Source organism: Crassostrea angulata, chromosome 2, assembly GCF_025612915.1.
Source record: "Crassostrea angulata isolate pt1a10 chromosome 2, ASM2561291v2, whole genome shotgun sequence".
In the NCBI taxonomy this organism is placed as follows: domain Eukaryota; kingdom Metazoa; phylum Mollusca; class Bivalvia; order Ostreida; family Ostreidae; genus Magallana; species Magallana angulata.
Window position 1 is genome coordinate 58,102,469 of NC_069112.1, and position 12,699 is coordinate 58,115,167.

At 32.8% G+C, this 12,699-nt stretch overlaps 1 protein-coding gene across 1 annotated transcript; it reads right to left on the reverse strand.

Annotated features, from left to right (window-relative positions):
- Window positions 1-519: 519 nt before the first annotated feature.
- On the reverse strand, window positions 520-897 carry LOC128174564 (tigger transposable element-derived protein 6-like). Its single transcript, XM_052840085.1, has one exon. It carries the CDS (start codon window positions 895-897, stop codon window positions 520-522), a length of 378 nt encoding a protein of 125 aa, XP_052696045.1.
- Window positions 898-12,699: the final 11,802 nt, after the last annotated feature.

Below are 12,699 nucleotides of genomic sequence, written 5' to 3' on the forward strand. Positions count from 1 at the left end.
AAGCACCACTAGGTGAAGGGGATTCGAGTTTGTTCAAATGAAGGGCCACGCCCTCTTTCAAGGGGATATAATTGAGAATTATTGAAAATTTGTTGGTATTTTTCAAAAATCTTCCTTTCAAAAACTATTAGGCCTGAGTAGCTTAAACTTGTGTGGAGGCATCCGCAGGTAGTTTAGATTCAAGTTTGTTCAAATCATGGCCCCCGGGGGTAGGGAGGGGCCACAAGAGAGGGATCAAGTTTTACATAGAAATATATAGAGAAAATCTTTAAAAATCTTCTTCTAAAAACTATCAGGCCAGAAAAGCTCAAATTAAAATGGGAGCATCCTCAGATAGTGTAGATTCAAGTTTGTTCAAACCATGGTCCCTAGGATAGGGTGGGGCCATTATTGGGGGATCAAGTTTTACATAGGAATATAAAGAGAAAATATTTTAAAATCTTCTTCTTATAAACTATTAGGCAAGAAAAGCTCAAATTAAAGAGGAAGTATCCTCAGGAAGTGTAGATTCAAGTTTGTTCAAATCATAGTTCCTGGTGGTATGGTTGGGCCACAATGGGGGAATGGATTTTTACATAGGAATGCAATGACTCCGGTCATCCAGGCTTTCTTGTTGGCCAGGTATTCCACAGGAAATGACAGCACGTTCTTGAAGCATCGGGGGTTGGCAGATTTCCCGATAATTAGAAGAGGCAGATTTTCAGTCCCGTCCATATTGGCGCAAACCATGGCTGTTAGGCGATCTTTGTTCTTACCACCAAGACAGTTGACATTCTTGAATTCCAGCGTCCTATCAGGCAGCATGCGGAAGAAGATCCCAGTCTCGTCGGCATTAAAGATGTCTTGAGGGGCGTAGTGGGTCAGCAGACTGTTAGGCTTTTCTTTCCAGACTGTCATCTCATAAGACTGCGTGTCAACGGACTTTTCTTCTCCGCAAACTCTCTTAAATGTGATGCCTTGTCGGGATTTGAGGCCTTGAAATCTGTCTAGTCGAGTTTTCCGGCAAATTACTCTGCTATTCTTCAATGTGACTGCGTATTCTTCAATGTGACTATTCATTTATATATATTCGCATGACATTTAGCGATCCACTTAATTTAGCGGAAGCCGCATTTCGCCATAGCGGAAAATATACACAACCAAATGTATTAATTTTAAAGTAAGTTCTAGGAGTTATGAATCAGGAATTTAAGGGCCATTAGCTTCCATTACTTTTAATGGCTAATTATGTAAAAAAAAAATGGTTCAATGTACTAGATATTCAGAGAGCTGTCCCAAGAAAAAAATCAGAGATAAATCATTTTAAAAACCCAATTAAGTATACAAGAGGCTGTGGACAGATCGAAAACAGAGAATTCAACAGTTATTGGAAGTTGAAGGAATTGATTTTCACAACATTAATGTAATCATGCTACAAGTACTATTTATATCATAAGATATCTAATTACATTTAGAATAACATTAGAAATATATCCTAGTAATAATATATGGGATGTAATAATCAAAAGTGAGCGAACTACAAAGATTTTAATGGCTTATTATGTAAAGAAAGAAAACGTTACAATATATTAGATAATCAGAGAGCTGGAGAATTTTTTTTTTCAAAAAACACTAAGTATAGAAGATGTTGTGGAAAAACCAAAAAACGAAAATTTTAACAGATATTTTATTGGAAGTGGAACGAAATGAATTTAAGAAAAGCACGCAGCTACCCAGAAAAATATTTCCCTTTTAAACTTAAAAAAAAAACAGTTTAAAGCTGCTTGATCCAATTTTATATAAAATTTTCTGAATGCTTTAAAAAATGGTTATACTAAGTATTTGTGTAATAAAAGATATTGCAGTTGTTTTCCTATATCTATAATTAGTTTAAGACATTTCGTCTAAAAACTACAAAACGCCTGCATCAGAGTAACTGTTATTCAACACATGTAATATAATGTCCATAAGCTATAATTGAATTTTACTTAATATATAATTATTGAGAAATAAATTTAATACCTACTTTTATTTTTAATGAACTAGCCTGGAATAGCAAAAATGAGAGTAAGGTGGTGGACATGCTTTGGCAGAACGAAGTGAATGGGAGTTCGCATCCAAATATAATTATTCTTGCATTGAAAAAATGATTTTGATATTTTACATGGCAGGAAAACGTCAAAACCCACCCCATTCAGGAAACTGTAAAATATCAAAATTGTTAAAAAAGCCGGAAAAACGTCAGATATTTCAGACTTATTTACTTGGAACTTATTTAGGATATACATAAGATTTGACGAATGCTGATTAAATAAATTTAGTCCACTGATTTCTTAAATGCGCGATTTTAATTATTTGATACACATTTAAATATTGTAACTGCGTTTCTGCAGGATAGTTCTTTTTTATTGAATTAATATTATGCTTATTTTTATGACTTAAAAGCAAATTTACATGTAGAAATATGTTTAATGCCTTTTTAAAACATTACATATTTTTTGTTGTACTCGTAAATGAAAAGTTGGTCATAGTCCGTTGTGTTATACGCGTTTTTATCGAGACTTTATTATCTTCGGAAACTTTCGGAGTTTAACTTTCTTTTCAAACCGATACGGGACATACTAAAGACCTCAAACACGAAAGACCTGAATGAAATGACATTTTATATAAATGATGTATTTGAATTAATTTTAATAGTTAAGGATGACGTTTACTCAGAACGAAAAAAAATTCCACTGATGATAATGAAAAACCAACTATTGTGTGTTATAGACCTTTTATTGTAGTGATAATTTTCATTTTTAAAAATGTAGGTCAATAACCTACTTTTTGAGTCAATGGCCATTGTATATTTTTGGAAAATTAAAGGAAAATCCCTGAAAATTTTACACTATGATTGAGATTTTCTTAATTATGAAAATAATACAAATTGCTCAACACTTTTGAAAATGAAATACTATTTATGAATGGCAATGACATTGAATACATACCAAGCATTAAGTTTTCGTTCAAAATGTTAATATTCCAGTCCGAATTTCCTCTATCACTTTTCAAATTCCTACTTATATTGATCTCATTTTGTTGGCATATAATTTATATGAGGTCAATGATCAAAATTTTGAGATATGGTGTCTTTTCTTGTTTTTAAGCATATTTCAATATTTTTTAAATTCGGGCCATACAGTTATTATAATGAATAAATGAGGTAAAACTAACAGAAAATATACAAAATTATATAGACTAAAATATAAAATCTGAACTTTTAATATTAGAGTACTTCCAAAAACATTTTAGCAGAAAACAAAATCTGCAAAATTTAGTCCGAATTTCCTGTTTGGCTAAAAGTCTATTTTTGATTTGGCATAATTCCATAATATAGTAGAACTATCGAATGTTATGTCAATAATAATTCATTTCACAGATACTTTTTGTGTTTAGAACAAATTTTACTCATGACATTGAACTTTATAACAATCCGAATTTCAGAACTCAAACCCTGAGTAAACAACACCCTTGATAGAAGATGTTGATTTGTGCAGTTGTGAGCTGCAAGAACAATCCAGAATATTACGTTGGTGTGAGTTACAGTTTTCCTTATGTACAGAAGAGGAAAGATCTTTATTCGAAGTGGATACGCGCAGTAAACAAAGTTAACATGGTTTCTACTTCTTCCCCAAAAGACAAATTATGGACACCGAAAAAACAATTCTGTCTTTTGTTCTGAACATTTTACTCCGGACTCCTTCACAAGGAACCCGTACATAGTCGACTCTATGGATCTTACGGGATTTAGAGTGGGATTAAACCCCGAGGTCTATCCCAGCCTTCTTCTTGATCTGCGAGCCGCCATCCCATGCATCAAACCAGCATTCAAGAAGAAGGAAATGCAAACAGTATGTATTACACTTATGAATTTTAAAAATGTTGATTAATAAAAGTCGTACAATTATTTTATACCCTGCTCTCATGGCTACCATATCATCCTATGCAGGCATTTGAGTAGCAAATGTTGACACCACAGCATGTGCACTGTCATCTTCGCTAGCCAAGGGTTTTAATTTATTAGGTCACCTGAGTCACTCAGATGACCTATTGCAATTGGTCTTCGTCCGTCGTCGTGCGTTAACAATTTTACATTTTTTACTTCTTCTAAAAAACTACCAGGCCAATGGTTACCATTTTTGGTATGAAACATCTCCATTGTAAGAAGAATCTAAATTGTGAAATGCATGGCTCTTCCACCCCTGGGGTGCCACGGGCGGGGCCAAATATGCAAAAAAAAAAAAAGCGAAATTTTCATAAATCTTCTTTTCTACTTCCACACATGTGAAGAAAAAAATGAATGCATGATTATGATGTCCATGAAGCATTCTACCAAAATTGTGAAATGCATGGCCTATGGCCATATAGTAAAAATGTATAAAATATTAGAAAATCTTCTTCTGTACTCCCATTTATATTTGTTAAAATGTAAAAAAAAGCATGATTATGATGTCCATGAGGCCCTCTACCAAAATTGTAAAATTCATGACACCTTTGTCAGGGTTGCAGGCTCTAGGATGGGGCCAATGGCCATACAGTAAAATGTATTTAATCTTAGAAAATCTTCTTCTCTACTCCCATTTATATTTGTTAAAAAAAAATGCAATATTATGATGTCCATGAGGCCCTCTACCAAAATTGTGAAATTCATGACCCCTGGGTCATGGGTTCAGGCTCTAGGGTGGTGCCAATAATGCCATATAGTAAAAATGTATTAAATCTTAGAAAATCTTCTTCTCTACTCCCATATATATTTGTTTAAAACTAAATGCCTGGTTATAATGTCCACGAATCCCTCTACCAAAATTGTAAAATTATTGACGCCTTTGTTAGGGGTTCAGGCTCTAGGGTGAAGCCAATTTGGCCATATTGTAAAAATGTTTAAAAGAACTATATATGATATTAGTCAAATTTGGCCCCCAAAATTCGCAATTTTTAAAATGATTCAGATGCATTAATTTGTTGTGTTATTTTATAAAAGAATTGACATGAAATATGTTTTTCACCTGTTTATTTGATTTATATGCACTCACTGGCAGTATGTGACGTCAGTAGTGACGCTATTTTCATAATTTCATCAAAATCAACCAAAAATTGACATTTTTCTGATCTTTTTTCGAATGGGAAATATAGATCGACTCTTTGAACAAAAACGAACTTTTTATCACTTATAAGTATTGGAAGGATACATCTTTGGTGAAAATATTTTGTTTGTTCAAGTAGTCGCTCAAAGTTTCCTTAAAGAAAAACTGCCTCAAAACAGGCCGTTTTATGCTAAAAATGAGAAAATTGCGGGAAAAGGTAAACTTGATGATGTCATATTTTTAAATTGTGGGCACTTAAATCAAAATGAAAATTGTGAAAAAACCTCAAATGTATATATTTGTACAAATGAAACAAAGAATTACCGTAAAATGACAATGTTCATTTTAGGGGGCCATTTTAGGCTCAAACCATATATAGTCCTTTTAAAAAATCTTTTTCTCTACTCCCACGCATGTGGGCGAAAAACTGAAAAAATGGTTATGATGTCCACTAACTCCTCTACCTTATTTGTGAAATTCATGGCCTCTGGGTCAGGTGTTCAAGACATGAGGTGGGGGGGGGGCAATATAGTGTTAATGCATATAATGTTTAAAAGTTTTCTTATATATTCTTACACATCTGTATTAAACACTGATTTATAATTATGTTTACCAGGAAGTCCTCTACTGAAAGTTTAATTTTCATTTCCCCTGGAGTATGGGTTTTGACTCTAGGGCAGGGCCAAAATGTATGTATAGGTGTTAATGCATATAATGTTTAAAAAATTTCTTCTTTACTCCCACACACCTGAAAAGAAAACTGAATTCATGATTTTGTAGACCAGATCATTAAGTTTTTTGCCAAATTTATAGGTTTCATAGTTCTTTTTGAAAGGTTTCAGGCAGGGAGGTGGTCGTCATTACAAATTTTTCTACTCCAGAATGAAACCTAACTAATTAAATGCATATATGAAACTCCTCGACAAGTTTGTGTATGGGTTATATGCTACTTAGGTGACCGTTAAGGCCAATTGACCTCTTGTGTTAATTAAAATATCTTGCAGGGTGCCATACCACAAAATATTTTCATCATAGAAGACTGAAAGAAGACAAAATAAGGAAGGCCAACCATTTTGTATAGCATATGCCCTGACCAGTTCCACGAAATTTGCTTAAGTTTATTGTGTCATCATCCAGGATTCCTTAATGGAGAAAATAAAGAAAGAAAATTTCCTTCTGATAACTATCTACCAGTCCATTGATGATGTGCCAATAAGGCTCACAAAAGAGACAAAAGTATTTTTTTTTAATTAATATTTTGTACCCACCAACAATTAAGACCTTCTTAGCATTACTACGAAATAATATGTTTGGTGCATTTTAGCTCACCTAAGTCAAAGACTCAAATGATTCTCTGTTCTCTTTTATTATTGTTGTTTTCGTCGTAAATATATCAAATATCCCTTTCTCCAGAACCATTGCACCAATTTCAAGCAAACTTTGAGAAAATGTAGTGTTAATCTCTGCAATTTTAAGACCTAGCAACTTGAAGTTCATCATGTATTTTTTTAATTTCAAACATCACTTTTTAAAGTACATGCTTATTACAAACGTTATAACAATTGATTTATTAGTCCTATCAAACAAGCTTTTAGTTTATCTAGTTCAGCGTTCAACCCCATCATTTATGGTTACAATCAAATTACATGTTATATCAAGACGGGCTTGGCCCCTCTGATTGGTATCATCATCAGAGTGTTGTAACCCCTCTTGTTCCCAACATTTTAAACATATTTAAAGTACTTATTATATCTACAGCTCTTGAAAACGGGAAGACCCATGTTAAACCAAGAAGTCATCAGAAAGTGAAGGGATCCTCTTCCCATAAGAGTTTCCTAAGTTGATCACAAGAGGAAAGGAGATCGGGTTTCTGTAAAAGGAACTATTATCAAGGTAGACAATTTTAATTAATATTGAAATAAAAGGGTTCTATTGTGATTGTCTATGCTAACAAAAAATACAATTCATAGTTTCTATATTTCCCCCCGCAAACAAACAGATGTAATGGTGACACTTGATGGCTCAAACTACAATCCCTCGAAACCAATAAACAATTTCTTACAATTTGTATTGAATTCTTGATAATTGATACAAGATGACAACAGCATAGTCCATAATGTTGATCATTAAGCAAAAAATCAGCTATTGCTGCTCATCTCCCTGTTTGATGCCAACCCTAAGATTATAAGCTGTGCTGTATAAACTTTAAGTTCTCATTCCTCAATTATTTTTTTTAGTTTCATTTATTAAAACTTGAGTTATGAAGCAGATTTTAGTACATATATTTTTTGACACATGATTTTTGAATGTTTGATAGAATATTCACTTGTGGACAGGTGACTTCTATTTTGGAAACCGAAAAAAGCAAAAGAAGATTGATTTAATTGGAGGACGACAAACTAATACAAAATTAACTATGGGGACAGAAATCAAACCTTAATCCATTAGATAGAGAAACTGTCTTGTTATTTTGGAAAATCAAGAAAATTGATTTTTTATTAATCTTAAAGAGCTTTATTGTAACCAACCACTACAACACAACTGTAAGTATTCACGGGGTCTAAGGACAAAACTGTGGTGTGAGGGGGGGTTAAGCGCTTAATCTAAATTAGATATCTGAAGACCATACTTGTAGCTCTTGTACTTAAGGAAATCAAACAATTTTTTTTTAATCTAAGGTCGCTTTTCGGTTACCTGCCCCCAACCAATCTAAGTATTAAGGGGTCTAGGGACAAAACTGTGGTGTGAGGGGACGAGGGGCGGGGGGGGGGGGGGGGGGTGCTTAATCTATATTGGATATGTGAAGATTATCCTCGTTGCTCTAGTTCTTAGAAAAAGTAAATTGAATTGAATTTTGCAATCTTAGAGCGCTGTTTGGTAATCTTCACAAACTAATCTAAGTATGTTTGGGGTATAGGGAAAAAATAGGATGTGAGGGGACATAGGGGCCTAACCTTAATAGGATATGTGGAGACTGCCCTCGTAATTTTTTTACTTTAAGAAATCAAAGTGAATTTAGTGTTTTTAATCTTAGACCGCTATTAGTTAACCAGCCCAAACCAATCTTAGTATTTCAATTGTACTTGAAAAAAAACTTCTCTTGTTCCAGGGAACCTCCCGTATAAAGGGTTTGTCAGGACGCGTCATCCCCATCCTCGGAAAAAGTGTCTGGTTCTGAATTACAATTACAAACAATATGAAATAAAACTGAAATTCTTATTTAATTCACATTTATTTGTTTTGGACAAAATATAATCCTGGTGTCAATAAGTTTGATTTAAATGAGGCACTTGCTTTCTTTTTTAATAGGAAACTAGTGGAAGCATAGAGTATATGAGAATAAAGATGAAAAATGACTGATAGAGAGAAAACTAAAACTGTTTTGGTACTCTGAATTTGATCTGTGAACTTTGTTTCAAACCTATTTGATGTGTATAATACATATTTGAGAAGGTTATTGGTTTTTTTTAATATAAATATTTATATAAATAAACTAATTATTTGAAAAAAAAATATGATCTAATTTTACAAGACTAAGAATCCGCGAGTTTTCAAAGCTAGAGATACTTTGCATAAAAATGTTGGGTATTACCATTCGACAAATGTAAAACGATGAAAATGCGATATCTACAATATCTTTTCTTCCCATCCTGCTCAGCAATTAACAAAATTATTTTTTTTTAAAGAAATCTTATTTTATGTTATTTTAGACTAAAAATGTTTGGTTAGATGCCAGGCCGATTATAATTCACTCAAACCCGAGAGCCCCTTTGTTAAGACGGGTATGTATGATTCATTACATTTTATCTCTAAAATGAAATAACAAAACAACATGTAAAAAATTGACTAAGTAACATTGTTTAAGTTACAAATGTTCATTCAAAGAAATAACTGAGATAAACTATGTTAAAGAATTTATACGTATACATTTTCTATAGGTAAGAAGGAGAATATAATTTACAGAGACGGAGGAAGGTGGGGAGGTGAGCACTCCGTTTGATTCACCGGCACGGATGCAGGCGCCTGCAGACGCGGTAAATATATTTTAAAATTCAAATCAAAACTATATAGTAGCAGACCTTGCATTTATGCTGGTGTCGTTGACATTATTTCTTATCAAAATATTCCACGCTGCAGTTTTCACATTTAAATAATTTACCTCTGTGCTCAATGTAGACATGTGCGGTGCGATGAGATGAAAACTTGAACGTCTAGTCGCAGTACAAACATTTGAATTCCGCTTTGCACACCCTAACGTGACGATCATAGTTGTCTTTTCGATTCAGAACTTTTTCACAAATATTTATTAACAGTAAAATTGAGCTAGGTACAAATTTGGTAATTTCCGGGCAAGCTGAAATAAAAAAACCCCCAGAATGTTTCGGGTTATAAATTATGATATTATGTAACATATGGATATATAAGTTGTTCAGTTTAAAGTGTTAAGTTTTATCCAAAAGTATCAAGAAATATTGAAAAACAAAAGAAAAACCTGAAATTTTTGGCAATAAGCTGTACAGTGTCAGCGTAGGTATAAAGAATTTCCCTCATAAATACTTAAAGTTCAAAATGGTCTTGGTATTTTCCATAACAAAGTGTGGATAGATATGAGCTAATTTTTAAAGTTTTATGCAAGATTTATCATGACATCTGTTCCTTATTGTCAAGATATATTGATTCTGTTTCTGTTATGCTGATTTGATCAGAGTTATAGCTGTTGTAAATGAGGTGAGCGATGTGGTTACTGGGCCTCTTGTCAACTGTTTTGAAATTATATGTGAATTATACTCATATCTTTGTTTTTTAATTTAGGTCAAACACATCAATTTTGATTAATGATAAGATGCTTTCCTGCTCAACAGAGCAGCTGAGGGACATTTTCCCAGGTGGAGTTTTTTTCAGAAGCAAACCTGTGAAGGGAAGAAAGAGGAGGAGTGTTGTTACAGTTCTGTAAGAATAAGTTCTATTTTGTATATGTTTTATGAATATATCGTGGTTCTGATTTCTTGAGCATTTATGTGTGTAAGTGATAACATTTGTTAATTGCTGAGCATGATGGGACGAAGCAACCTGCTGTTGTTGTTGTTGTCAATGATGCAAAAACTTCATTTAATAGATGGGGAATAAGAGAATCATTGTCGTAATATAGTTTTCTACAGTAGTTTTGAAAGAATGTTATATTGCAAATGTGTTTATTCAGTGGTGAGCCTCATGATATTTCCTGTTTTGCCAATTTTCTGGATTGCTAGGAAGTGCATTAGTCTTTTTACTGGGCTATATATGCTTTACTTCACAGTAGGGCATTCTTGGTTTACTACTGTAGATAGAGTGTATTGTGTCAACTTCATTTTATCATCTATACATGAGCTGAAGTTTTGTGGTCATTTTTAGTTCAACCTGTACTTGAATGCAAAAATTTAACAGTATAGCGTATATCTTTGAGTGATGTCAGTAATTTCTAAAATTAAAATAGCTATTTTTATTATGAACAACCTTCCTGGCCCTTTCTGTCAAGTTTGGAAAACAGCTTCATATATGTTGTTCTAGCTTGGTTGAAAAAAAACCGACAATAGCTATAAAACAGAGCCATTGTTTCTTGTGCATCATCTCTTTCTCACGTCAAAATTGACATTACAGTTTATACAGGAATGATATAAACACAGTTGTTCAGTATTATCTGTTTTGTTGTAAAGCACAAACAGATTTATCATTCTGTTATGACAAAATCATCACAACATTAATTTTGTGCACTCATGAAAATTATTAATTGTTTGGGATATTTAATGTAATGGGTTTGAAATCTGAATTTTTGTTTTTATGATGGCTACTGTGAGTGTTAGCTCACCAGCCCGTGCATTGAGTTCAATCGGATGAATATTATGACCAGTTTCATAAAAAAATGCAGTCTGAAAATCTTATCTGAACTGACAATCTGTGGATTTCATCGATTTGCTGCAGTGAATCCAAGTCCAAGCAGCTTTAAGGATTTTTTTTAACAGGAGTTCACACATGCATGGTTAATCTTTTGTTTTTTGTTGAAGGAATATTTAGTTGATGATTGTGGTTCACATGTATTACCTAGTTTTTCATCTTTAAAGTTTTGAAGCAGAAGCAGCATCATTAATGAAAAATTAAGATAAATATATATATGATAATTGTTTTAATGATTTTTCATTGGTTTTACCATGGGAGAATATGACGCGTGAAAACTTCTGCATTAAAGTTGCATTATTTTGTTTATAATTTTAGGGAGGAAGATGTCGCAGCCATGGTCGTTGAAGAAGTGGATACGATTGTAGCTGTAGTTGGTGAGGACAAAGCTGTTGGTGAGGACAAAGCTGATGATGAGTTACTTGCTGAGGACAGGGCAGATAAGGAAGTTGATAATGAAGCAGGGGTGGTTACAGAGGACATTGATAATTTACTTCTCAAGTAAACATTGATTCTACGGGTCTGCTATTGACTACTCACACTTGTTTGAATTAGATGCTTTTGAGAACATGTCAAATCTGTTATCTTTAAAATGGATTTAGGGGTCTCTTCTGTTCTGATTTGAACATGTATGTCATTTTAAGATTTTTTTCCAGATTTTGCTCAAACACAAATTTCTCTTTAAATGGAAATGTTTAAATTTGGTTCTAAATACACAGTAGTATTTTGTTTTGATGTTTGTAGTTTGTCCATTTCTATCTTGGGAAAAAGCTTTTCAAAATTGAAACTGTTTGATGTTCATTTATTTTAATGGGTGGTTTTTTTTTGCAGTTTAGGGTGAGCTTTATTTTAATGTGTTTATTTAGGGTTAATTTTTGGATGTTGGTTTCTTTTGAATGTTGTTTTAAAATATGAAGTTGAAATTTTTAAAATTCAGCAAGTTCTGGAATGATTATATATAAGCTCTTCCCAGGTGTTCACACCGGAACTTACTTTTCACTGCAATTGCATGTTGGATTGAATTTTGTACATCAATAAACTAAAGTTTTTATTTTGGTATGTAAGGCTTCATGAGATGATATTTAGTTGTTTGTTAGTATTTAAAGATTTACTTTTTCTGCGATCTCATGTTGGATTGAATTTTGTAAATCAATAAACTGAAGTTTTGGTTTGTGTATGTAAGGCTTAATGAGATGTATATTTCATTTTTGTTTGTTAGAATTTAACGTTTTTTAAGAACAATGATCTGTTTGTGCCATGTTCAAGATTTAGCTCATATTCATCTTATTTGACTGGTCCCTTGTTTGAGAAAGTTTGTGTTAAGTATAGGTTTTACATTACTTTGTGTTTTTCATGATGAAATTGTTAAGAGAGGTAAATGTCGTATTGTTTGCTTTTTTGGTCTCAATGAAAATTTAGCTTTTCATTCGTAATTTGCAAATTCTTTTCCTTACTTTAAAGATACATGAACATTTTTATTTTGTTTTTTTTTTGTTTTGTGGAGAAGTTTTGTGATTGTCATTTGATAGGGGTTTATTTAAAAGAAAGAATGTGAAATGTGGGAAGATTGGTTTGATTGTTAATGGATGTATTTTGGATAGGTTGAAAGCCTGCTTGAGTTGAAATATGTTCCATAAACTAACCCCATTTACCAGCATTGATT